At 56.8% G+C, this 27,137-nt stretch overlaps 2 protein-coding genes across 3 annotated transcripts; both read left to right on the top strand.

Annotated features, from left to right (window-relative positions):
- DTX2 (deltex E3 ubiquitin ligase 2) lies at positions 1-22,478 on the top strand. Of its 2 annotated transcripts, XM_004586979.2 has the most exons (9): positions 1-402; positions 3,178-3,820; positions 10,783-10,883; positions 15,462-15,602; positions 18,115-18,188; positions 18,850-19,008; positions 19,704-19,865; positions 20,880-20,969; positions 21,378-22,478. In XM_004586979.2, exons 1-9 carry the CDS (start codon positions 135-137, stop codon positions 21,603-21,605), a joined length of 1,866 nt encoding a protein of 621 aa, XP_004587036.2. In that variant the 5' UTR covers positions 1-134; the 3' UTR covers positions 21,606-22,478. The 2 variants fall into 2 exon arrangements, with proteins under 2 accessions (XP_004587036.2, XP_004587037.2); XM_004586980.2 differs by lacking the exon at positions 15,462-15,602 and having other exon boundaries at positions 2-402.
- Positions 22,479-23,331: 853 nt separating this feature from the next.
- Positions 23,332-26,671, top strand: LOC101530536 (uroplakin-3b). Its single transcript, XM_058680595.1, has 6 exons — positions 23,332-24,279; positions 24,498-24,647; positions 24,883-25,108; positions 25,701-25,780; positions 26,205-26,334; positions 26,472-26,671. Exons 1-6 carry the CDS (start codon positions 24,180-24,182, stop codon positions 26,629-26,631), a joined length of 846 nt encoding a protein of 281 aa, XP_058536578.1. The 5' UTR covers positions 23,332-24,179; the 3' UTR covers positions 26,632-26,671.
- The last annotated feature ends 466 nt before the right edge of the window (positions 26,672-27,137 follow it).

Here is a 27,137-nt window from a genome sequence, read left to right as displayed (position 1 = left end):
TTCTCATGGTGCATGTTGGTAACTGTTATGTCTTTATGGTTTCCAGGTCTGCTGAAAGCACTGAGCAATGACCCCAAGACTCCAGCCCAGAGTGGTCTGAAACCATTTAGGAAAGCAGAGGAGTCCAAGGGAAAATGGCCATGGCCCCAAGCCCTTCCCTGGCACAGGTGTATCCCAGCGCTGTGGCTGTGGCTGTGTGGGAATGGCAGGACGGGCTGGGCACCTGGCACCCCTACAGCGCCGCTGTCTGCAGCTTCATCGAGCAGCAGTTTGTCCAGCAGAAAGGCCAGCGCTTTGGGCTGGGCAGTCTGGCCCACAGCATCCCCCTGGGCCAGGCAGACCCGTCGCTGGCCCCGTACATCATTGATCTCCCAAACTGGACGCAGTTCCGCCAGGACACGGGTAAGACGCTGCTGCCCTTGGTGCTCATCTGAGCACCTGCTTTGTGTGAGGTGCTCTGCTTCCAGGGGTCGCATCACTGAGGTGTGTCACGTTGCCTCATGTTTGCCTGTGATGCATACTCCTGGCACGAAGGAGGGTGCTGAGAGAGGCAGCACTTGGGAGAGGGAGCTGTGGGGTTTCATGCCAGCCTTTCATTTGAAAGGCTGACTTTCAGAGAGAGAAATCATCCATTCACTGGTTCATTCCCTTAATGGCCCCAATGGCTAGAACTGAGCTATTCTGAGGCCAAGAGCCAGGGGCTTCTTCCAGGTCTCCCACAAGGGTACCATGGGCCCAGCCACATGAACAACCCTTGGCTGCTTTCCCAGGTGCATTAGCAGGGAGCTGTGTCAAAAGTGGAGCAGCTGGGGCGTGAACCAGCACCCACAATGGATACCAGGTAGAGGCTTAGTGTGCTAGGGCAAGGCGTTGGCCCAATCCATAATAGTGAGAATGGGGCCACACCACCTTGTGGAGCAGCCCCTCTCCTGAGCCCACACACAGGGTCTTGGTTGGAGGTTATGCTCGGGGACATTGACAGAGTTTGATGGTTGTCACAGCAAGGTAGGCAGGGGCTGCTGTCATCTGCTGGCTAGATGTCCAGCCGGAGACACGCTGAGCAGCTCGCAGCTGAGCAGGAATTGACCGGCACAGAGGGTCACTCCTGCCAAAACAGCAGCAGCAGCGGCAGGCCCTCTCTATTGTCCATCCACAGTGACCCAGACCCTGAAACTAGTGGCCAGGGGTACTTTCCAGTCTTTGGAGGAGACTTGGGGTGTAGAGGAGTGGCATCCACAAGCCTGGCCGTGGTGGCTGGGGCAGCGACTGACATGGGGCTGAGATGGGAGAGCCGTTGGAAGGTGATCACGGGGAACCCCTGCTGGCTACTTCTCTTGGAGCGCTGCCAATGGAGCAGCCTAAATGGAAAGTTTCCTTGGTCCCCTTCTCCCCTCAATCTCTAGGTCTGGTTTATTTTTAATTTTTGAAAATTTTATCTGTTTACTTGCAGAGGAGAGAGAGAGAGCTCTCTCATTTGCTGGTTCACTGCCTCATTGAGCAGCTGGAGCCAGACCTGAGTGGAGCCAGGGGCCGGAGACTCAGTCCAGATTGGGCATGGGGATGGCAGGGACTTCGCTGAGTTGACCTATGCCCTGCTGTTTTCCAGGTACCTTAGCCGAAAACTGGCAGCAGGAACCTAGCCAAGTCCTGACCCCAGGCACTCTGATGGGGTTGTAGACACCCCAAGTGGTGTCTTTAGCAGCTGCATCAAGTTCATGGCCTCGGTGCAGTCTGCTGAGTGAGTGAGTTCAAGAGGCCGTTTCTGGATAGCTGCAGCCAGAGGGGTTCATCCGTGTAGGTGATAGGCTGAGCTGAACAAGACACTTCCAAAGGTCAGGGAATATGTGTGTGGCAAAACCTGCACCTGGATTCCGGAAGTTTCTGCACCAAGCATTCTCTCTGGATGTTTACTTGTTTTTATCTACAGGGAAAGGAGAGTGAGAGAGAGATCTTCCATCTGTTGGTTCACTCCAAGGACAGGATGGGGCTAGAGCTGTAGGTGAGGGTCCCACCTGGTGGCAGGGTCTCAGGCAGGCCCTTGAGCCTTTCTCTGCTGCCTCCCAGGCAGGACACATCAGCAGGAGGCAGGATCAGCAACCGGTCTCACACAGGTGCTGTGGTAATGGATGCAGGCACATCTGTGCCAGTGCCCTGCCCCTAAACTTACCTCTTAACTGCATTTCTGAAGTGTCCTTGTGTGTAAACAGCAGGTGTGTTTCCAGGATGGCTACGTGCCTGTGGAAGCAGGCAGGAAGGTGGGCATGGTGCTGTGCGTTAGGGGTGATTTAGTTTCCTTTATTTCTTTTTATTTTTTTATTATTTTTTTTAAAGATTTATTCATTTTATTATAGCCAGATATACACAGAGGAGGAGAGACAGAGAGGAAGATCTTCCATCCAATGATTCACTCCCCAAGTGAGCCGCAACAGGCCGGTGTGCGCCGATCCGAAGCCGGGAACCTGGAACCTCTTCCGGGTCTCCCACGCGGGTGCAGGGTCCCAATGCATTGGGCCGTCCTCAACTGCTTTCCCAGGCCACAAGCGGGGAGCTGGATGGGAAGTGGAGCTGCCGGGATTAGAACTGGCGCCCATATGGGATCCCGGGGCTTTCAAGGCGAGGACTTTAGCCGCTAGGCCACGCCGCCGGGCCCTCTTTTTATTTTTTTAAAGACTTATTTATTTTCACTGGAAAGTCAGATTTACAGAGAGGAGAGAGAGACACAGAGAAAGATTTTCCATCTGCTGGTTCACTCCCCAAATGGCCACAACAGCTAGAGCTGAGCTGATATGAAGCCAGAAGCTTCTTCCGGGTCATGTGGGTGCAGGGTCCCAAGGCTTTGGGCCCTTCTCTACTACTTCCCCAGGCCACAAGCAAAGAGCTGGATAGGAAGTAGAGCAGCTGGGACGTGAATTGGGGCCCATATGGGTTCCTGGCACTTGGAGGTAGAGGATTAACCTGTTGAGCCAACACACCAGCCCCTGAAAACAGCTTTGAAAGCCTCATCAGGCCTGAGCCATGATTGACCTGGTGCTTCCAGCACCTTCCTCCTGTCAGGGAGTGCGAATCCCCTCTGCTGCTGTCTGGCCCCCTGGGAGCCTGGAGTCCCTATGCCAGGGTTGGGGGCGGGAAGATGCCAGCAGATCAGCTGTTCATGCATCCTGTTCCCTCTTCCGACAGGCACGATGCGCGCTGTGCGGAGGCACTTGTTCCCGCAGCATTCCGCGCCGGGCCAAGGCATCGTGTGGGAGTGGCTGGGTGACGATGGCTCCTGGACAGCTTATGAGGCCAGTGTCTGTGACTACCTGGAGCAGCAGGTGGCCAGGGGCACCCAGCTTGTGGACTTGGCCCCCCTGGGGTACAACTACACTGTCAACTACACCACCCACACACAAACCAACAAGACCTCCAGCTTCTGCCGGAGCGTGCGGCGCCAGACCGGCATGCCCTACCCGGTGACCACTCTCATTTCTGCACCCAGCCCTGCAGGAGTCGCCTGCTCTTGCCAACAGTGCCTGCACGGCAGTGGAACTGGCCCCGTGTCAGCCCGCTACCGCCATTCTATGACCAGCCTCCCTGCCTACCCACTCCCCCAGGTGCCCCACAGGACTGCTTTCGTCTTTGGGGGCCACCAGGCCTTTGCCCCCTACAACAAGCCTGCCCTTTCCGGAGCCCGGTCTGCACCCAGGCTGAACACAACCAACCCCTGGAGCGCAGCAGTTCCGGCCGCGGGCAGCCAGTCCTTCTACTTCCACTCCAGCCTCTCCCACCTGGGACCGCAGCTGCTACCCCCAGGATCCTCCTCCTCTGCCAGTGGAGCCAGGTAACTTGTATTCACGCTACTCGTTCTCTTCCTTCCTTCCTTTTTATTGGGCCCGGCACAATAGTATAGTGGTTAAAGTCCTTGCCTTGAACGCACTGGGATCCCATATGGTCACCGGTTCTAATCCCGGTGCCCCCGCTTCCCATCCAGCTCCCTGCTTGTGGCTTGGGAAAGCAGTGAAGGACAGCCCAAAGCCTTGGGACCCTGCACTCGCGTGGGAGACCCGGAAGAGCTCCTGGCTTCGGATTGGCTCAGCTCCAGCCGTTGCGGCTCACGTGGGGAGTGAATCATCAGACGGAAGATCTTCCTCTCTATCTCTCCTCCTCTCTGTATATCCACCTTTACAATAAAAATAAATAAATCTTTAAAAAAAAAAAGATTTATTTTTGTTGGGACGTCAGATAGAATGGGAGACAGAGAGGAAGATCTTTCATCCGTTGATTCGCTCCTGAAGCAGCTGCAGTGGTTGGAGCTACATCAATCTGAAGCCAGGAACCAGGAGCTTCTTCTGGGTCTCCCATGCGGGTGCAGGGTCCCAAGGCTGTCTACTGCTTTCCCAGGCCACAAGTAGGGAGCTGGATGGGAAGCGGGGCTAGGAGGATTAGTACTGGCATGCATATGGGATCCTGGTGTGTACAAGGTGAGGACTTCAGCCGCTAAGGTACTGCGCTGGACCCCAACCTCTTTTTTTTTAAGGGCCACAGAGGTGTCCCTGTGAACACATTTCAGGGAGCTCCATCTTGATTGTGCCCTGTGCCCAGGTACCAGCGATGCAGGGCCGAAAGCTGCAGCCCTCGCCTCAACACCTAAGTCAAGTACAGAACAGGCCTGGGGGCCCAGAGGCAAACCAGGTGGCAAGCAGGTGGGAGTAGTCACAGGTGACATCCATGATGTGGCTGTGACTGCTGGACTGCTGTCGCCTAGCCAATCCTGGGTGTCCACAGCACCTGAAGAAACGAAGGCCTGTGGTATCCAGGGCACATTTTCAAGTGAGGAAACCCCTCTGAGATGGCCGCTAGACGGATACCCCCGTGGCCCTGAGCAGGCTGCATTGCCCACCAATATGGAGGGTGCTGGGTTTGGAGAAGACTGGGCTCCAAGGGGGCCTGCTCTAACCCTAGCCCTAACTGTCCGAGTGACATGACGAGGTGGAGGTCTGCACTCACACCAGGCAGGAGAACAGCTTGCTGACTGAGAGCCACAATGCTGCACTCCCACCCACCTCACCACATTAGCGCCGCCTTAAAGAGGTTAATGCCAGGACTATGTGAAAGGCAGAGTTATAGGGATGGGGAGGAGATCTTGTCTCTGCTTCACTTCCCAGGTGGCCACAAGGACTGGCCCAGGCTGACGCTGGAAGCCTAGCACTCCATCTGGGCCTCCCACATGAGTGACGGGCCCAAGCACTTGGGCCATCTTCTGCTGTTTTCCCAGATGCGTTAGCAGACAGTAGGATTGAAAGTGGAGCACAGGCCTTGAATTAGCCTCCCATGTGGGATCTTGATGTTGTAGGTGGGTGGCTTAACACACAGCACCTTAATGCCAGATCCCAAGTGACAGACACCTTGACAGCTGCTTGGCCGTGCAGTAATTTTTTTCTTGAAGATTTGCTTTTATTGGAAAGCCAATTTTATAGAGAGGAGAGACAAAGGTTTTCCGTTGACTGGTCCCTAAATGGCTGCTATGGACTGAACTGAGCAAATTTAAAACCAGGAGCCAGGAGCTACCTCTGGGTCTCCTATGTCAGTACAGGGTTCCAAGGCTTTCCCAGGCCACAAGGAGGGAACTGGATGGGAATTGAGGGATCAGGGACCAGGACTGGCACAAATATGGGAGGCCAGCACTTGTAGGTAGAGGATTATCCTGTTTGCCAGCCAAGTCATGTTTGTCCAGTATTTCTTCAGAAGCCTCTGCTTGTGGCACATTGAGGCTGCAACTGACAGCGTCAGGACTGACAGGAACCCCTAGCCCCAGCCATGGATTATACTTTCTGGAGGTTTAGTGGAGAAGTAGGCCAGGAGATGAGAGGGAGGTGGAGCTTGGAGGAGCTTGGGGGTTGTCTCAGAGTCAGAGTTCATAGATCTGAGAACTTCAGGAAGTGGGGGAGGGGTACCAGGAGGCTTCTGAACACAGAAGTGAATTGGGCTCCAGTGCCCCCCCCCCACCTCAGGGTGGGTGTTGGGGTGGCTCTTCTGTAGTACACCTCAGATTCTGAGGCTCCCTGTCTTGTACTTGACATTGTGTCTCGAGGCCTGCTTCTTTTTTTTTAATTAAAAAATTTTTTTCAGTTTGAAAGAATTAAAGGGAAGGCAAGAGATCATCTGCTGGTTCCCTCTGAATGGCCGCAAAGGCTGGCGCTAAGGTGATCCAAAGCCAGGATCTTCTTTGGGGTCCCCCAGGGCCTGCCAGGACCCAAGCACCTGGGTTATCCTCCAGTGCTTCCCTAACCATTGTTAGAGAGCTGGATTGGCAGCGGAGCAGCTGGAATTCGAACCGGCGCCTCATGGGCCGCCAGCGCCACAGGCAGAGATTTAGTTTGCTTTGCCTTGGCGCCGGCCCTGAGGCCTGTTTCTAGATAGCGTTAGGGTTGAGCTTTTGGGATTGAACTGGATGGCTTAATGGGGTTTGGCTGTTTTCTCCCTCTGATCTTCCCTGTATCATCTCTATACACACACACACACAAACACACACACACTCATTCACTCACTCTCTGGCTCGCCCCTCCCCAGCCCCAGGGCCTGCACAGAGCTGGTACAGGCTAGGCAAGTTAGAGGAAGGAGGCGGTTGGCCCAGACCCTCTGCCCTGTGGTGCTGGGCAGATTGTGCATGTTGCTGCTTGCTCTGCCTTCACCGCAAGCCAGGAGGGAAGCTGGCCAGCCGGCTGCGCTGGTTGGCAGCTGTCTCTCCAAGGGGCCAGCTCATGTCTGGCCTTCCCAGAACTGGGAGTCTGGCTGTTCACCTGCGCTGACCTCTGCGGGCGTGGAAAAGCGGCTGATTCTGGCCGGCCCTCCTCAGCACCCTCTCCTGGGATGGGGCAGAGGAACTTGGCCAAGAGCTTGGCCTGTTCACCCAGCAGGCACTAGGGGACTGAAAACACGTGGCCCCCTTGGTGCCCTGCCTTACCCCAGGGAGGCCGCAGTACAGTTCCCCGAGCCAAGCCAGTGTCAACAGCACTGGGTGAAAGTTGCCCGAATGTGGAGGGAGCAGTGAGGGCAGGGCAGGTCTAAAGACGGCACGTGGGTGCCATGGGGGTGGGACCTGGGAACTGGCTCAGTGCACTGGAAAGTCCCTCACGGCGGGGATGGAGCCCATGCATCTGACTGTGCTGTTAGGCTTATGTGTTCCCCAGTTGACTCTTGCTCAATTGGGGTGAAACCGTGGTCCGGCTGGTTTCCCAGTGCCCCGGGAATTGGCACTAAATCCTGTAAGAGTCTGTATCATTTGCACTGAGCTGTGCGATTGAACTTCTTGTTAGCCCAGGTCTGCTCATATTCTTCCCCTTACCCCCAAGGACACAGGAAGCCCACCGGCATTTTCCCTCCGCCATCCTGGGGGGCTTTTAGTCGTCATTTACATTTTGATAAATTACTAATATTTCTAAAAGATTTATTTTTTTGAAAGATTTTCCATCCATTGTTTCACTTTCCAGATGGACACACTGCTGGGGCTGAGCCGGGGTAATGCCAGGAGTTTGTTCCAGGGTCTCACTCGGGTGGGTGATGGGACCCCAGGCACTTGGACCATCTGGCACTGCTTTTCCCAGGCCATTAGTAAAGAGCTGGGCCAGAAGCGAACTGGACGATGGCAGGAATTGGCACCCATAGGGCATGCTGGTGTTACATGTGGTGGCTTTACCAGCTAGGAGGTACTGGGAATGCCGTCTAGGTCTCCTGCTGCAGGGTGATAAGTGCCCCAGTACTGCAGCACTCTCATCGCTCCCTGGGGGTTGGCTAGCTGGAAGCTGGGCATGGACACAGCTGGGACTTGAGCCCAGACCCTCCAGTGTGGGAACTGGAGCTACGTTTTCATCCTGGCTCCAAGTGCCTGTGCCTCCCTCATCCCATAGACGACTGGGAGGTCAGGGAGAAGGGGACGTGAGGTGGGCAAGATGGCCCAGCTGCCCACGGGAGCACATGCAGGCTGAAGCCTCTCCTGTGCTCCTTGCCCCACATGCTGTCAAGCAGAATTGTGGGTCTTTTAGGCAGCACTGGCTGCACTCATGGGGGTATGACCCCTTGAGGTCCCACCTACCCTTGAAAGAGCCAGGGCCTCCATACTTTCTCCCACAGACCTGGGCTGTCCCTGGATGAATGGCCCACGGGAATTCTTGGTGCACATGCGCGTTGGGCTCTGGTCCTTGCCCACAGAACCTCAGTCTGGCCCTTCTGCCTATGTGTCTTTTCCACCTGCTGGGCTTGGTCCTTAAGGGGCCATGGATTCACATCCCTGTCCTCCCGGGCGGTGCCATGCCCACCACACGTCAGCGTCTGCTCTGTGGCTTCCCAACCAGGCACACAATCTTGGCTTAGAAAAAAAGTAACCCTGAAAATCAAATGGACAGATTTTTAGAACAAAGTATAATGTTTACTCTTAGGCTATTTTATTGTTTTGTGGCCGTTTTTTTTTTAAGATTTGTTTTATTTTTATTGGAAAGGCAGATATATAGAGAGGAGGAGAGAGAAAGGTCTTTCATCCATTGATTCACTCCCCAAGTGGCCGCAATGGCCAGAGCTGTGCTGATCTGAAGCCAGGAGCCCAGCACCTCTTCCAGGGTCCCAAGACTTTGGGCCTGTCCTCGACTGCTTTCCCAGGCCACAAGCAGGGAGCTGGATGGGAAGCGGGGCCACCAGGATTAGAACCAGCACCCATATGGGATCCTGGCATATGCAAGGCAAGGACTTTAGCCACTAGGCTACTGTGCTTGGCCCTTAAAGAATTTTTTTGGCTCCGGTGCATCTTGGAGCCCCTGCTGTGTTCTAGGCAACCCTTTCTGAGGCTCTGGCAGTTGGTGTGAGAAACTGGTGGGTGAGAACTCCGCTTTCCCCTCCTCCTTGTAGCCAGCAGCGGTGGGGCAGCCCTGGGAGGCCTCTGGATCAGCTGAGTAGGATGCTGGGCCAATGCTGACTGCTGCCAGGGTGGCCTGGGGCACTGGAGCCGTTCCTCAGATCTGCCCTGTCCTGGGGAGCTCCAGCACAGGGAGTTGGCCAGCCAGAGTTTCCTAACCTTGTTGTTGTTTTGGTGGGGGCGAGGAGGGATGGGAGGAGCCAGCCACTTCTGGGCTTCCGCTTTGTGGATCAGTGCAGGCCTCTTTCCTGGCTGTGTTACATAGGCACGTGAATGACTTGAACCCACTCCCCGGGAGAGGCAGGGCCTTTTTTTTTTTTTTTTTTTTTTTTTTTTGACAATCTTTACATAGTTAATTAGGGTAAAAAGGTTCAGGGGCTACAGGAAAGTGGGTAAGACTATTATTTCCACATTGTTTCCTTCAGGTATTTGAGGTAAAGGGAGATATTAAGGGAGAAGCCCCACCCAGTCTCCCACTCACCCCAGGTCCCTGATGTGGGGCATGCTCCGAGGGTCTTGCTCAAGTGGTTTTGATAGTTCAGCAGTTATGAATTACTGCCAATCTTGCCACTGCAAGCACGATGAGGTCGTTGAAGAATCCACTGATTGACATAGTCCATCTTAGAGTCGCCGTTCGCCATTTTTCACTGTCAACATATGGCTGAGGTGGTTGATTGACTTGTTCTGTCTTCTGTCTTTTCATGGTTAGGGATCTGAGTCCGGTAGTTCGATTAGGGAGATCCCCAAAGAAACTTTGAGGTGTTCCCAGTCCAGGTTCTTGTGTGTACTAACAAGTACGGGGCCCGGCACAGTCCATCGCCCCAATAAGCTGGTGGTTGCACTTGCTGGGTCAGTTCTGTTTCCAGCCCTGTCTTCCACTGGAACCAATGGGTGTTGCGGTCCAGCCTGGTTTGAGGCAGGGACTTTTAAACGAAAAGCCTTTGTTTTGTGGTCCTTTAAATGAAAAGCCTTTGTTTTGTGGCACCCTGTGATTGACTGGAAAGTTACAAAGACATTCTAGAATATCCTTATCTCAAGTGATCTCTGACCTCTGTTGGGAATTTCTGCATGTTGTAATTATCATCACCAAAATGTTAACCATTGCCACAGTATTGCTGCACATTACTGTTCACTAAGGCTTTTTTTTTTTTTCCTTAAACAAAACATTTTTTTAGGGCCCAGCGTGATAGCGTAGTGGTTTAAGTCCTCGCCTTGCATGCGCCAGAATACCATATAGGCGCTGGTTCTAATCCCGGCAGCCCCACTTCCCCATCCAGTTCCCTGCTTGTGGCCTGGGAAAGCAGTCGAGGACTGCTCAAAGCCTTGGGATTCTGCACCTGCATGGGAGACCCGGAAGAGGTGCTGAGCTCCTGGCTCCAGATTGGCTCAGTTCCAGCCATTGTGGTCGCTCGGGGAGTGACCCATCAGACGGAAGATCTTCCTCTCTGTCTGTCCTCCTCTGTATGTCCGCCTTTACAATAAAAATAAATAAATCTTAATTTTTTTCTTTTATTTGAATGTCAGAGGAGGAGAGAGATCCGTCCATTGGTTCAATCCTCAGATAGCCATGCCTGAGCCAAGCTGAAGCTGAGCAGCCTACCACATGGATGTCAGGGGCCCAGGCACTTGATCATCTTCAGCTGCCTTTTCTGGAGCTGTTAGCAGGGAGCTCGATCGGAAATGGAGCAGTCAGGACTCAGACTGGCACTTGACTTGCTATGCCACAGCACGTGCCTCCACTAAGGCTCCCCTTCCCCTGTGGAGGCAGCTGGGGAAAGCAGCAGCATGGGGGGGGGCTTCGTCTGTGCCCCACTGTCGGGGCTGATGTGCCTCTCCGCTCCTCTGGGTTTCTGCTGAGTCACCATGCCCATTCAGCTTTGTTCTCTTTCCTCCCCAAGTGCCTCTCTTCCCAGTGGCCCCTCAAGCAACCCCAGCAGTGTCCCTGCCATGGTGCCTGTGCAGATGCCAAAGGCCAGCCGGGTCCAGCAAGCGCTCGCAGGTAGGTGCTCTGCCCCTACACCATGTGATTGGGGACAGAAACGGGGGCAATTTCCTTGTCACCCCCCACGTCCTCGGAGAACCTGGAAGGGGCTACTGTGGAAGCAGTGCCTCCTTGCCAGTGAGAGCCAAGCAACTGAGCTCTGGGGTTGAGGTTGGGGGTCAGGCCTGATGGCAGATGTCCTGGGGTGCACCTTTTGCATGTTATTTAACTTTTACTTCAAGTTCAGTGTTGGTCAGTCACTCTCCTGTCCTGAATGGTTGAAGTGTTTTCATGAAAGGGCCCTCCAAGGACCTGGTAAGGTTGTTTGGCTGTAGTTACATGGCGTCTTGAATAAGCATCTTGTGTCCAGTGGGATGGGGAACGTCTGGCCTGCAGGTCATACAGGGTCTGCAACATCACTTGGAGTGGTCATGTCAAGCCTGCAGGCCAGGCTTGGAGCCAAACAAATGCACAGCAGGTTGACTTCAAAAACAACAGTAATCTTTGGGCTTGCTTGGATTTGCAACACTTCTAGGTTTGTAAAGATTTATTTATTTGAGAAGGAGAATTATAGAGACAAAGGAGAGAGATTTTCTGTCTGTTGGTTCACTCCCCCAGTGATCTCAGTGGTCAGAGCTAGGCCAGTCCAAAGCCAGGGACTTCTGGATCTCTCACATAGGTCTAACATCCCAGGACCTTGATCTGTCCTCTGCTGCCTTCTCAGGTGCATTAGCAGGGAGCTGGGTTGGAAGTGAAGTGGCTGCGACCCAAACCACCAGCCCCAAGCAGGCTGATGTTTAAGTTGCTGCTTCTGTATGGTCATGAATGATGTTGTTAACTGCCAATGGCTTTTGTCAGGAAAGAAGTCCCCACCCATGCTAGAGGTTTTATTCTCTGTCCATCTTTTTTTTTTTTTTTCTCAAGATTTTAAAAATGTATTTCCAAGAGTAAGAGAGGACAGCCAGAGAGAGAAAAAGAAATCTTTTATCTGCCAGTTCCCTCCCCGAATTCCTGGGTAAAGCTTCAGCTTTGAATGTTCCCAAGGAGAATTCCCAGCTAATGGAAGCAGGACTGTCAGGCTGCTCTGTGTGTGTGTGTGTGTGTGTGTGTGTGTGTGTGTGTGTGTGAGTGAGTGTGAGAGAGCTCGCATCCTTAGGTGATTCCCTGGGGTAGGGGGTTTTATTCCCCCTTTCTGTTTGAGGAAATTCATCTTATCCCTGAGTTTCTGCTCTTAGCGCAGGGGGTAGTGCATGGGCAGTGACTATGCTGTAAGCCATGGAGCTGGCTTGAGATGGCTGGCATGTGGCTCTCTGTGGAGGGACAGTGCCCTCTGTCCCCTATAGAAGAGTGAGGGCCCACAGAGACCATGGGCAGGAAATGCGGAGTAGCTCAGTGTCCACAGATGGCAGCTGTGGGTCGGGAGGGCAAGAGCTAGAATTGACTGGGCAGAGTCCAGGACAGAGAGATCCTGCTCAGGAGGCTGCATGGAACCTGTTTTGGGCACTAGCCTGTGCTGAGGCCAAGAGAAGAGAGTGACTAAACCCAGGATGTGCTGGCTGGGTGGCCTTGGGTGTCCCTGGGTGTCCCGGTGGGTCAGAAGGTCCCATGTGTGGATGTATGTGTGCAGTTGGCCACACACCTGCCTGCTCCAGGTTCCGGGGCTTTGGCAGCCTCCGTGCAGGGCTGACCAGGGGCAAGAGGGCAACCTGAGACCACCATTCAGATGTCATCACCACCTCTAAATGGAGCTCGGCAGGCGTAGGTTTTCCTCTGCTGTTTGGGATTTTTAATTTTTCTGTGTTCACTTCTCAAAGTCCTGCAACAGGTCAGGCTGGCCCAGGCTGGAGCCAGGAGCCAGGAGCCAGGGATTCATTCTAGGTCTCCCACCGGGTAACAGGAACCCCTTCCTCCCAGGGTATTCCTCAGCAGGAAGCTGAATGAGAAGGGGGAACCAGAACCTCCACACAGGCACCCCAGTCCAGGAGCAGGCTGGTGTTGCCAATGGCATCTGAACTGCTACCCCAGATGCTGACCCCTAACCAGGGCTTGTAGCCCCTGCTCTGCTCTCACGAGGGAGACAGATGCCCGAAGTGTCTTGTTCTCCACCTGGGAGATAAGAGCCCAGGACTAGATAACTGCTTGCCCTGCCTTTTAGGTTGGTGATTGGCACCCTTGGTGGGACCCATATTTAGGACACTGGGAAATAGGAGGCGCTCCCCCTCTCTTTGGGGTGCAGGATGAGCCCCCCTTCCCGCTCTGGGCTGTGCTCATGGCTCCAGGAAGGCAGCACTTGGTGCAGAGGCAAGCCCTGAGGGGGTGGGGGGACCTGGTTAGGTGACTTTCCAGCTGGGTTGTTTTGTTGTGGAACACCCAGGCATCCCCTGCTCTGAGGTCAGCATGAGGGAGTTGGCAGATTGTGGACATGAATCTAAATGGGGCCTTCACCCTTTGATGGACTGTGCCAGGGGAGGATGGGAGCCAGCGGTGACTGTCAGAGTTGTCCAGTTACCTGGGGGGTGTCCCTGAGCCCTTGCACTAAGGAGTCCCCCTATCCTATTCCCTTGTGCATTGATTCTGTGCAGTGCGGGGCGTGGGGGCTACTTCCTGTCCAGGCCACGATGAGGCCTCTGTGGCCCCTATGATTGCAGCTCAGGGATGGGGTGTGTGCCAGAAGGGACAGCAGTGATGGTGGCTGAAGGGTCCACCTTATGGGTCATTTAGTTCTTCAGCAGACAAGCGCCATAGGCCGCCTGAGGGCTTCCTGTGGCCAGGCACTGTCCTATAGGGTTGGGTCCTCATGTCAATCAGCCAGAGCCGATGCAGGAGTGATTTTAGCTGCCCAGATATGGAGAAAGGGGAGTAGGCAGATAGGAGCTGGGGAGAGAGCTGAGGGTGGTCTCCAGCTCTTAGCTGGGCTGGTCAGGGAGCCCCATGGTTACACGTGAGGCCAAAGTCAGTAAGAGGCCCAGGGCTCACCTCAGGAAGACGCATCTGCTCTCTGCTCACCCCTTTTCTCTCTCCTGTGCCTGCTTGTGGTTCTGCCCACCTGACTCTCGGTTCCCAAGGAACTGCCTGGGGGTGTCAGAGGTGGTGACTGCCGGTTGGGGGTCCAACCAGAGTGCAGGGCGGTAGCCAAGGCCTGGCTTGAACTTCAGTCTTCCAATGAACCCCCGAGTGTCTACCATTAAGTGGCCACCATGGTGGCCTGGGCACGGCTCAGCTGTGCCACCCAGGCTGGTGGCTAGTCTCTGCTTCTGGCCCCAGCTGGGCATATTGGTCAGGTTTAAGGGTCTTTTGTTCTTCTTTTTTTTTTTTTTTAAAGATTTATTCATTTTATTACAGCCAGATATACACAGAGGAGGAGAGACAGAGGAAGCTCTTCCGTCCGATGATTCACTCCCCAAGTGAGCTGCAACGACCGATGCTGCGCCGATCCGAAGCCGGGAACCTGGAACCTCTTCCGGGTCTCCCACGCGGGTGCAGTGTCCCAATGCATTGGGCCGTCCTCAACTGCTTTCCCAGGCCACAAGCAGGGAGCTGGATGGGAAGTGGAGCTGCCGGGATTAGAACTGGCGCCCATATGGGATCCCGGGGCTTTCAAGGCGAGGACTTTAGCCACTAGGCCATGCCGCCGGGCCCTTGTTCTTCTTTTAAAGGCGTCTGCTGCTGGCCCGGCTGCCCTTCCCCTCTCTGAAACTTCCCTGTCTATCCCAACTGTCCTGTAGGGGACTGGGGCCTTGGAACACCACGATCTCTGCCTGGTGCCCAGCCCCAGAGCCAGAGAGCTCAGTGCCTTCCCTTGGGGAAGTGCAGCTAAGCCTGGCACACTCAGTGACAGAGTGCACTAGGGAGTTGGGACAGCGGGGCAGGTCGCCCAGCAGGAGAGCACCCTGGGGTACAGGAAGTACAGAGAGGGCTGCATAGGCGGGGGTCGGGGAGGTTTTCAGCCTGCCCACAGGCATCGGGCACAGTGAGTCCTGGGGACAGTGGCCATCTCTATCAACACTGGCACCTGCTTCTGTCATCTTCCTCTTGGGCACCAGAGAAGGAAGCTAAGTGTGGGAGCAGGCTCATAGGACAGCAGCCCACATGCCCACCCCAGTGAGGTCCCTAGGCTGTAGTACCTGGGTAGGCTAGATGGGACATAGAAAGCAGACAGCACACTCTGGGCCGTGAGTGCATCCCTGGGGGCACGGGGAGAAGCCCTGGAAGCCTACCTGGGCAGTTGTCAGAGCTTGCCTCTCCCGTGCTGCCCTGTGCCATGCCCGGGGAGAGCCCACTTACAACCGACAAGACTGCTGGGCCAGCGAGCTGCCCTCTGCTCTCCTGAAGTCATTGCCCTGGTCTCCGCGGCATGCTCCAGACATGGGCTGGGCGCCTGCTGGCGCTCATGGGCCCCAGAGCTCTGTCTTGTCATGGGTGGACCCTGGCTGCCTGCCTGCAGTGGTCAGGTTGTCCCCTGGAGAGATGTGCTGGTCCTGATGGCTGCTGCCAGCGCTGCCGCCTGGGGCCCGGCACGGGTGTGACTGCCGTGGGCCTAGTGCCTCCTTCTAACCTTTCTCCCCCCTTGCATGTCTGGTCTCACATTCCGTGTAGGCATGACGAGTGTGCTGATGTCAGCCATTGGACTCCCTGTGTGTCTTAGCCACGCACCCCAGCCCACCAGCCCTCCCGCCTCCCGTCTGGCCTCTAAAAGTCACAGCTCAGTTAAGAGATTGAGGAAAATGGCCGTGAAAGGTAGTTCCTGCTCGCACACGCGCTCTGGCCTTTGCTCAGCTGTCTCCAAGTCTTGCCGCCTCTCACTGTCCCGCGTCAATGCTCTCCTCTCACCTCCGCGGTCCTCTGCAACGCCTCCTGCTCCCCCCTGACTTGCCTGTCCCCTCGTTCAATGGCAGAGGTGGCCCTTGGGAACATCTCTTAGCCCAGGTGCTGTGAGAGAGAGGGCCCTGTGACTTGTCAACCCACAGATGTGGGCAAGGCCCAGGCTGGCCACCTGAGAGGAGTCCCCTGCTGACTTCTGCCCTGCCGATGGGTCACAGGGCCTTGGAAGGTGCTAAGAGTTCTGAGCAGGTTGGTGTGGAGGGTCTTGCAGTGCCCAGCCCATCACCTTTGTGAAGCCAGGCCATGGAATTGTGGACTGCTGGCCCCCAAGCCTGCATCGGGTGTGCTGGGAACTGGAACCTGCACTCTATCTGCCTGTGGGATCTCACACAGCTTTCTTTGTTTCAGAGCCCATTCCTTCTGTTTTGGTGCCTGTCCCTTCTGTTTTGGTGTGTTGGTGAGGGATAGGAGCCAGGTCCCTCATGCAGAGTGATGGTGGCTGCTCTGGTTGCGTTGGTTCAGCCCCTCTTCCCAGGCCCCCATCTTTGCTCAATCCACCCACACCCTGTGGCCTCAGAGGCATGGACAATCTCCTTAGGGTGCTCTGGGCGGTCCCTTACGAGAAATGTGGCTCCTGGAGCAGAAGCTACCAGGCTTGGAGAGGATGGAATACGGAGGTGACCTGCAGCTGCTCCTGGTTGCTGGGCTGCCCCAGGTTTGGCTGGGAGCCACCAGGCCTTTGTAAAAAAGGGGGCTCCTCTAAGCCCCCTCCATGCCCGTGGTGCAGGTGTGGGTCTTGCAGGCCTGTAGTAGCACAGGGGTGTCGAGGGTAGTAGTAGGTGGTTTATGTATCCCTGATACTTCAGTAAGTTCATGGAAAGCTGGAATGAAAAGTCAAGTTTATTTTGGTGCAAAAAGAAAAAATGGAAATATGGGATAGTTTTTTCATAGTGCACATTTTCCATAAACATTCTGAAGATTCCCTCTCATTGTTTTAGGCATGAATTTGGAAACTTTTTTTACACCAAAATAAAGTCGGTTGTTTAATTCTGTTTTCTACACCTAGTTCAAGTACATGTGGATTAGGAGTATGTTGAGGGTGGGGAGGGGTATGTCGAGGGAGCTTTGAGGGAGTTACCACTCCTGTGCCCGCGGGTGCCCATTGCTGGGTGGATCACTCCCCTGCCTTGGCTTCCCCCTCCTGGCTGAGGGAGAGGAGTGCTTGGCAACAGCCCAGGGGCTGGAATGGAAAGTCATGTCGCCTGGCTTTAGCCTATGCTGTGTCCCATGTGTGGAGCTGCTCCCTCACTTCCCCACATTTTCTTGCTTAGCTAACAGCTCTGTCCACACCAGAGCCCCCTCAGGTCTCTGAGATGAGGTCCTGACCAGAATGTTAGGGGGCACTGCCTGGATCACTTTGTGCTGGCGTCCCTGCTGGCGCCTGTGTGGGCTTGGCCGCCACTCTTGGTTGCTGCTGCTGCTGCCAGCTAGGAAGGCCAGAGCTGTGCTGGTATTCTCTCTCACTAGGTGGCGTGGTTTCTCTTTTCTTTGTAACAATTGACTTATGGCTGACTTATTTTTGAAAGGTGGAGAAACAGGGTGAGACAGAAATCTTCCTATCCATCAGCTCCCTCCCCAGATACCTACAGGAGCCAGGGATTGCTTTCAAGTGGCAGGAAGCCAGGGCACTGACTGGGCATCAGCCACCACCTTCACAGGAGTATTGGCAGGAAGCTGAATCACAAGTGGGCATTGGTAGGGCAGCATCCCAAGGAGTAGCTGAACGCACTGTGCCACAGCACCCACTCCGGAGCAGGTTGTCAGCCTGAAGTACAGCGTCCCCCTCCCTTCCCTGTGCACAGGAGAGAGGTAGGACAGCCAGGGGATACTCCCTGCCACCTCCTGGTCCTTCCCCAGGTCTCTTGGCCCAAGGAACCCTATGAGGGTATTATTGAGACCTCCCACCCCGACCCTGTCATGTTCCCAGATAGGCCGTGTCGTTATGGCTCTGTGCTGTAGCCGGCAAGCTCAGTACCACATGGACTAGGCTGTGGGTACTCCCTGAACTCTCACCCTGGCCCTGCCCCCATGAGAGGGATGACACTTGAAGGAAACGATGCCACCAGAGCTAACTCCATCAGGCCCTGTCCTTGCCGCTGCCATGTGACTCTCAGAGCGCAGGCCTGCCTTCCTGCCTGACTGCAGCGCCGTGATCTGGGATGCGCTGCTCTTCTGCCCCTCCTATGCCGCCTCCCCTGGGTGGCTCCACAGGGCTCTGGATTGTTCTCTCCTGTCTCGCTCGCTCACCCATCTTCCGACGTTTCCTCCTGGCAGCTTGGACCCCTTCCCCTGCCCTGCCTTCCGAGACGTCACTGCCCTCTCCACTCCCTGGTCCTCGGAGCCCCACTTGCATTCTCATCTCTTCCAGGGGTGACTCCAAAGCCAGAGCCAGAGCAAGTGATCCGAAGGTACGCTGAGGAGCTGAGCACGCCTCCCGATGAGGTTTGTGTCCCCTGGCATCCTGCTGCCACTGCCATCATTTTTGTTAGGAGATGAGGATGGGGTATGTCCACCCACCCCCCTCAGAAGCCAGAGGGGCATGTCCAGGTGACAGTCCTTGCCCCACTAGCCGATAGGAGCACCCTTTGAGGGTTTCTGTGATGAAGAAGGCCTGCTGGGTCCTGGCCACCGTCCCCATGGGACCTGGGGGATCTTGTCTGTCAAGCCACATTGTGGGGGCCCTAGGTGCACTTGTCTCAGGGTGGCAGCAGGTCCTGAAGGTGCTATGAGGGGTCAGCCACAGATCAATCCACATACAGCCCAGGACTGTGCTTCCACTCTGTCCTGCAAGTGCAGGGCCAGGAAAGACCTGGACCAACGGATGCCTCATGAGGGTCCCCGGATGCCCCAGTGGAGTCCCAGTTCCTGAGCCTGGCAGGCAGAGCCCTGCAGAGTCCACCCTTGCCCTTCTCTCCTGGGCTCCCTTTACCCAGAGGACCCAGTTCTGTCCTTGTCCCATCTCACTGATTTAACCTGGGTTCCTGGGCCCACCCACTCACTGCCACATCAGGTCTGTGTTTCTGGGAAGCTCTTCCAGGGTGCAGGTGCCAGTTCCCAGCCTATGGCACCTGGCCTGGAGCTGACCATGTTGTTCTCGCCTCAGGACTGCATCATCTGCATGGAGAAGCTGTCCTTGGCATCCGGCTATAGTGACGTGACCGACAGCAGGACCATGGGACCCAGGGCTGTGGGCCGCCTCGCCAAGTGCAGCCATGCCTTCCACCTGCTGTGCCTGCTGGCTATGTACTGCAATGGCAACAAGGTGCCTGGGGTGGAAATGGAGACATGGACGAACACACACAAAATGAGCCCGTGGTCCAAGGCAGCCAAGGCCAGGGGTGGGACAGATGCTGGGCTGTGGGCAGCAATGTGGGATGAGCCATTGACAGGACCGTCGAGGGCCCAGGCCTCTTAGCGCCCTCTGTGAAGGTTCCACTGGGTTCTTCCCAGGAGCAGTGCACCTGTCATGCTTGGCCACCTACACATTCACACACCCATGACATTATCGTTTCCCTCCAGGGACTCCTGTAGCCAGCCCTGTACTTACAGAGACCAGGCTCAGGGAAGGGGCAGGCCTGAGTCACCTGCTGGAGATGCAGAGCCAGGGCCCACAGTCTGTCTCCTAACTGCTTTTCTTTAGTGGAGTTGAGTTGGAGTGTGCACTAACCAGAAGGAGGGAGAGAACCAAGGCACCTGCTGGCCATGTGGCCTGGCTGGGCCTGTCTGGGCCTGTCTTGCTAACGTCCTGTCATCCCATACAGCCAGCCAGTGGACAGGGGCTGTGTCTTCGGTTTGATCTTAGCAGTTGTGGGCTGTGGACACTCCCCCAGACCTGACCTTGGGTAACGCAAAACTGGCTTTTGGAGAAGCCCTGGTAGCCCCATTGCCAGCGGCCCCACCCTACCAATGTCAGGGCAGGGGCCCCCCAGCTCAGCCCTGGGCCCTACCTCGTTCTAGGACGGAAGCCTGCAATGCCCATCCTGCAAGACCATCTATGGGGAGAAGACCGGGACGCAGCCCCGGGGCCAGATGGAGGTGTTCAAGTTCCAGGTGTCTCTGCCAGGCCACGAGGACTGCGGGACTATCCTCATCGTCTACAACATTCCTCACGGCATCCAGGTGAGGAGCCCCGCATGAGAGAAGCCCCTCCTCCCACCCCGGACCCCTCCTAGGAAGGGTGACATCTGGGACCTTCTCTCACTGGCTCCTTTTGGAGCAGCCCATCCTGTCCCCTGGCAGGGAGGGGTAAGGATGCCCAAGCTCAGGCACCTAGTGCCCACACGGGCCTGGGCAGACTTGGGAGGGTCAGGAACGAACCTGGAGGCTGTGGAACAAAGAATGGTCTTCCTGGAAGAGATGTTCCTGGCCTGGTCAGGGCAGAGGAGCAGGAACATTATGGGGGCGAGGGGGTCGGGAAGCCTGGTTAGGGGGTTGGGAAGCCTGGTTAGGGTGCAGCTGAGGGACCACCCAAGTGCCGGAGCACAGTAAGGAAAGGTTTGAGGAGTGGGGTCAGATGGACCCTTATTTAGTGGCTGGATTAAAGTTGGGGCTGGGAGTGGCAGGGCCATGGGCGCAGTAGAGTCCCAGGGGCAACCTTGGCCCTTTAGTTCGGCCTTAAGCCAGGATTGATCTCCAAGCCTGGAGCAGGTGGGGAGATGTAGGAGTGGGACAGTGGACAGGGCTTCTCCCTGCCCCCCAAACCTCTGGCATGGGCGGAGGTTTCCCACACTCCCATGAGTCCAGAGTGACATTGGAGATCATTCCCAGCAGTGTTAGCACCCTAGAGTGAGGGGATGATGAGCTGTGTGTGGCGGGGGGCATGGTGCTCCACTCTTCACCTGCCTCACCATGGCCTCACCGGGCACCTGTTTCAGCCACTTGTTAGGGCAAGTGGAGGATGTGTTGTGTGTCAGGGGCTCAAGGAGGAAGGGGCTTCCCTTCTGACCAGTAGGGTCATCAGGGTTCCTGGTGTCACAGGGAGGCCGAATGGCATACAACCATGGGTGGAAGGGTGGACTTCATTTGGTCCTTTGGGAGCAGGAACGGTCCCTGGCCTGGGAGGCCAGGCCATGAAGCAGGGCTGGCTTGAAAGGGCCTCCACAGAGCACACCCCTCGTGCTGTGTCCCCTGCAGGGACCCGAGCACCCCAACCCCGGAAAGCCATTCACCGCCCGAGGCTTCCCCCGCCAGTGCTACCTTCCAGACAACGCCCAGGGCCGCAAGGTAAGGGCCAGCTCTGCGGCCAGGAGGACTCTGGTGGCCGCACTCATGGCCACTGTTCCCCAAGGGCCAAGGGCAGGGGGAGGTGGCTGGCCTCCACTGGGGCTTGTGTGAGCAGGAGAGGCCCGCCCCCAGCAAGCTCTTGGGCCAGGAAGGATGGCCATGGAGTTGCCAATGGGAAGGGCCAGGGAGAGCACGCATTGGGATTGCAGCTGCAGGAGAGGCAGCTGCCTAGTGAAGAGTTCCCGTGGCTGCCATGAAGGGGTCCAGTGTAGGAAGAGGCAGAAGGCCAGGAGGGATCCAGGCTCTGGCTGCTGGTGACCAAGGAAACCAGGCCAGATGGTGGGGGCCCAGGCAACGTGGGAGGGAGTGGGTACAGGTTCCAAGCCAGCCCCATCCCGCCCCGGGCAGGTCCTGGAGCTTCTGAAAGTGGCCTGGAAGAGGCGGCTCATCTTCACAGTGGGGACGTCCAGCACCACTGGTGAGAGCGACACGGTGGTGTGGAATGAGATCCACCACAAGACAGAGATGGACCGCAACGTGACGGGCCATGGTTACCCAGACCCCAACTACCTGCACAATGTGATGGCTGAGTTGGCTGCCCAGGGCGTGACTGAGGACTGCCTGGAGCAGCAGTGAGATGTGGCTGCTCTGGCCAGGCAGGCTGGGATGTGGGGGGCCCAGGCTGCTCCCTTCCCGAAGCCAGACTTGGGTCTGCCTCTCCCTCTGCCTTCCACCCCTTGGGTCAGGGTTCTTTGTGGGAATCAGGCAGCCCAGGAGGTTGGGGGTGTGTGTGGGGTGGGCTTCTGCTGCAGCTACCTCAGTGCACAAGGCCTTCTGTCCTCTGTTCTTGGAAGCTTCCTGGGGCTTGTAAGGCCTGGGGCCGGGCACCGGGGAACAGAGACTGCCCTACCCCCAGCCAGGGGTGGGCACAGGTTCTGGGTCAGCTTCTTTTACCTCAGATTTTGTTTGCAATAAATGCCCAATAGCCAAAGTCAGCAGGCCCTGGCATGATTGCTAGCAGAGAGTGCGTGTGTGTCTGTGTATGTGTGCACGTATGCACGTGTGTGTGGCTGCGGGAGGCCAGCACTCGTGTCAGTCCGCCCAGAAGCCCACTTCCAGCCCTGGGCTGCTCCCCGCAGTGGGCACTCCCACAGCAGGCCCTGTTGGGCTACAAGGATAGCTGCTGGCCCTGGTTTCTCAGCGGAATACTGTGTGTCAGCCTTCCTCTCACAGGACCTGGGGCCATCCTTGTCCAGTTGAGCAAATGTGCTTCCGAGTTTTCCAGATGGTGGAAACAGGCAGTGCTGGCCCAAGGCTCTGGCTGGTGGTGGGGCCAGGGTGGTGGCCAGGCCAGCCCACGTCTCCTCCTCCTACCATGTGACCCCTCAGGAGGCTGGGCAGATGCCCCGAGCAGGACCCCGCTGCCTGCCTGTTGTGGGTCAAAGGCACTTGGGCCTTTGTGAGCCCCTTTTCTCTATGAAAAATACAATAAAGTCTATTTTCCAATGAGTTGGCAGAAAGCTGAACATCTTCCTTCTGCGCAGTGGCTCACGGGGGTGGGGAGTGAGGGAGAGACGTGGCATGTGACATTCCCAATGTGGGGCTGGAATCCAGAACCTGCCTAATGTCTCCAAGGCAGAGACAGCTGGGAAGCTCAGGCAAAGGTGCCCAGGCTGGGTCTTGGGGACCCGCACGTTGAATCAGCACAGCTACCAGTATGGGGCGCTGTGGCCACAAACCCTAAAACTGACCCTGGGTACTAGAGGATGGGACAAAATAGCACCCTTGTCCTGCTAGGCTGGGAACCTGAGAATAAGTCCCTTGGGGAAGCAGCCAGCTCCTCTGTGCACCCCTCAGGATGTCCGGGTGCCCAGCAGGAGTGTTCTATAAAGCACCTGTTCACAGAGACAAGAGAGTGGCCACCACAGAACCAATCAGCTCCCATAAGGTATATCCACGCGGGTGGAACACTAATCAGCCTTGAAAAGGGACAAAAAGCATGTGCCGTGGTTGGCGTGAGCCTCTGTAGGCACGTGCTAGGTGACCTAATGTGTGAAGTGTCCTCGCAAGCAAGTCATCAAGATGGTAATGCTAGGGTGACGACTTGGGATGGTCACACAGCCTCATGAACGGAGCAGCTGACCAGATCCGTGACACCCCTCATTCCCCTCCAGTGCCTGGAAGATTTTTTTATTGGAAAGGTACATTTACAGAGGAGAGACAGATCTTCCATCTGCTGGTTCACTCCCCAAATGGCCACAGTGGCTGAAACTGAACCAATCCGAAGCCCAGAGCTGGGTCTCCCACATGGATGCAGGAGCCCAGGGCCACAAGAGGGAGCTGGATGGGAAGAGCAGCACCCATATGGGATCCTGAGGCTTGTAAGGGGAGAATGGAGCCACCACGTCAGGCCCTTAACTTACAAATTCTAAGTAGAAACCCTGCAGTGTCTCCAGGGTCAGGCCAGTAACTGCAGGGGCTGCTTGGTGACACAAGAGGGTGGCGTCTAGAGGGGATGTGCTGGCTGAGAGCAGGACTACATGATTGTGCTAAAGGTAGATGAGTTGTCCATTTCTGGATTGATCCATCTCATTCAGGACTATAAGGGTAGGGGGACTAACATCCTAAAATCCACTGGGCTGTTTGCTTTTAGGAATGTGTGTAATGAAAACCTGTAGGTAAAGGTAGTGTCTGGGACTCTTAGGTCCTTTCTTGGGGTTCAAGTTCTTCCTGGGGAACTACAGCTGCAGCCTGGGACTGGAGTGGGGGGGGCACGGGCAGTGGGGCCCTGGTCTGCTGAGAGCTGGCTAAGGCAAGGGTGCGGCTGCTCTGCCCTCTACCCCCAGGGCGTTCCCTGGGTGGGGTGCAAGTCTGGAGGGAGGCTCCTGGCACACAGGGCTCTGGAATCTCAGGCATGAAGCTGCAGCCTCAGGTTTCCAGGGGCTGGGTCCTCCTCCCCAGGGCTCGGGAGGGGGCCAGGCCTGAGGGGGCGCTCCAGGCTGGCGTATGAGTCACACCCCTCAGCCTTGGTGCTGAGGCCTGTTCACTGCCTAGTCCCCTCTCCCCCACCCCTGCTTATTGCGAGAGCCCACCCAGTTCCCTCCCTCAGTGGGCTGTACTTTGGGGAGGGAGGGGCAGGCGCACCTGGCCTCCTTGGCAGCCTGAATAACCAGCTCCTCCAGGCCTGAAGTCTCTGGTGGGAGGGCTGCAATGGAGTCAGTGGCTATGGGGCTCCCCAGGAGGTGGCCTCGCTTATGGCTGTTGATGCCAGTGGCCATGCTGAGCTGGCTGCCACCCTGCCTCAGCCTGGGTGAGTAGAGAAGAATGGGAATCCCAGGATGGGCCAGTTCAGACAGACAAGCGGGGGCTGGGACACTTGCTGGAGTGATAGAACTCTGGGAGGCCAGCCCTGCCTTCCACCTCCCTGCAATTGGAGCAGGCAGCCCATGGGGGGTGGCAGGGGGCCCCATTCCCCATCTGTACCTGTTGCTTATCCTCATACCCCCAACATACCCCTGACGGCTTCAGAACTGCTCCCCTACACGCCTCAGATAACTGCCTGGGAGCTGGAAGGCAAGGTGACCGCCACCACGTTCTCACTGGAACAGCCGCGCTGCGTCTTCGACTCCCTTGCTGACACAGCTGGCACGGTCTGGCTCGTGGTAGCCCTCAGCAATGGTGCGATGCGGGCAGGGGGCGGGCGTGGACGGGCGCTGGGAGCATCTGCAGGGCCCTTCTACACGGGGCGGGGGGGGGTTGAAGGTGGATTTCAACTCCACGAGGTTTGCATTGGATCTGCACAGTCACTGAGGTGAGGTGGGCGGAGGGAAGTGGGGACCCCTTTTCCCCCATCTGCAACAGCAAAACCCGTCTCCCCCGACACCCGTGGTCAGTCCCTCCGCTCCGCCCCCAGTCTCCAGGGACTTCCGGAATCCGCAGACACTGGCCGAGATCCCTGCCTCCCCACAGCTGCACACCCAGGGCCACTACATGACATTGCCCCTGTCTCTGCGCCAGCTACCTTGTCAGGACCCCGCGGGGGACAGCAGAAACATCCCCCTGCTGCGAGTGGGCAACGACTTCGGCTGCCAACAGCAACCCTACTGCAATGCCCCTCTCCCTGGCCCCGGGCCTTACAGGTTGGTTGCACCCCAGTTACTGGAGGGCTCCAGCATTGCGGGGGGGTCAGGGGGAGGGGATCCCAGAGGGAGGAAGGGTTTCTTATGACCACACCCATGCCCTTCTTGGCCACACCTCTTCACTGCCTCCCCATCCCCCAGTGTCCGCCCCTTCTTTTCCTTCCCAGTTTCCTTGGGCACAAGGGATAGCTTCCTCACTACCTAGTCCAGCTGTGGCAGGAAGGATGTGCAGCCCTTCCAGAGATCCAAGGGGCGGGGGTGGGCCCAGGGAGAACCTCTTAGCCTAGTGGCTTTGGGCTGAATCCCAGCAGGACACTAAACTGGGTTGTGCTCAGACCCAGGCAGGGGAAGCAGGAAGTGGCTGCTCATCCCTTCCTCAGATGAGGAAAATGAGGCACAGGGGTGCTCAGGGGCTGGTCTGGGTCAGGGCAGACTCCACCTCCACAGCACGGGGGGGCTCCAATGCATGATGTGGGGGTGCACAGGGGAGTGCCTTCCTCTACTCTCACCCGTCAGCTCTGTCTCCTGGTCCCCCCATGCCATCCTCTGGCCTGAGCCTCACCCCTCACCCCCCACTGCCTCCTGTCCTCAGTGTCAAGTTCCTCCTGATTGATGCCAGCGGCTCCCCCAGGGCTGAGACCAGGTGGTCAGACCCCATCACCTTGCACCAAGGTAACCCTGGGAGGGGGGCGCTTTGATATACAAGTGGAGCACATTTGGTCCCACCCCCTTTTCCCATGGGGTTAATGGGAGGTGGTGGGGCCTGGAAGCATCTGCTGGGAGGTGGGGAGGAGCAGGGCTCTGGTCAGCCCCCAGTATATACCATGCCCCAGGCCAACAGCCCCCCCCCCCCACCAGCCACCCCTGCTAGGTGGGGGGAAGGGCACAAGGAAGCCAGGGCTCCAAAGAACAAGCATGAGTTATGCAGACAGGGACACTACATGTACAAGGCCCAGGGGTCCGCTGGGAGGCAGGCTGGGGAGGGGATTTCGGGTCTCATCAGTTGAAAGCCTTGAATGCCTACTGCATGGAGCCCTGAGGTGTGGGCCTGGGGAGGGTCTTGTGGCGAGGCGTGCAGGGGTGGTCCTGTGTGCAGGGGTGGCCCCGGGCACCATCGACACATGGCCTGGGCGGCGCAGCGGCGGCATGATTGTCATCACCTCGGTCCTCTGTGTCCTGACCGGCCTCCTGCTCCTGGCCTTCCTGGCAGCCTCCACCATGCGCTTGTAAGTGCACTCCCTCTACTCCCCAGCAGCCACCCACACAGCCCCTTCCCCGCCTTCCCTGGGGCTTCTGCACATCTGGGCTGGGCCCTGCCTGGAGACATGGCGCCCTCTTTCTCTTGCTTCCCCTGCCCCTCCAGCTCCAGCCTGTGGTGGCCCGAGGAGGCACCTGAACAGCTGCGGATCGGCTCCTTCCGAGGCACGCGCTACACCACTCACCACATCCCACCCAGTGAGGCCGTCACCCTGCCTGTGGGCTGCGAGCCAGGCCTCGACCCCCTCCCCAGCCTCAGCTCCTAACCCCATCACTGGGCATGGCCCTGTCCCCCTGCCTGCAACTCCAGGGCCAGCACATTCCACCTACTCTTACCTTGAACCTGCCCACAGCAGCTCTGCCCCTGGCTCTCTGGCCAGGCTAGCAATAAGGTCTAAGACCCCCATCTCGGTTCAGCTCTGCAAGTGACAGGTCACCCTGACCGAAAGCTGAGGGCCTTGTTCTGGTCCATGCATGGGGCTGTCACAAGGACAGCAGAGGCCCACGTCTATCCTGTCCTCAGACTGGCCTGGTTAAGTCTATCCTGTCCTCAGACTGGCCTGGTTAGTGGGTTAATGGTTGGGGCTAGGGTGAGACCTTCCAGGATAGCTCCATGTTTCATGGACTTGGGTCCTTTGTGGAGGCATGGCAGAGTCAGGCAGTTGAGGGTACATGAAGACCCCCCCGTTACACAAACCACTCCTACTTCCAACACCCTTGCATGCACAGATGGCTCATGCACTTAACCATAGTGCTGCATTACGCACCTGCT

Source organism: Ochotona princeps, chromosome 24 (assembly GCF_030435755.1).
Source record: "Ochotona princeps isolate mOchPri1 chromosome 24, mOchPri1.hap1, whole genome shotgun sequence".
NCBI classification, from domain to species: Eukaryota; Metazoa; Chordata; class Mammalia; order Lagomorpha; family Ochotonidae; genus Ochotona; species Ochotona princeps.
Note: the sequence above shows the minus strand (reverse complement) of the source record. Positions and strands in the feature narration are given on the sequence as shown.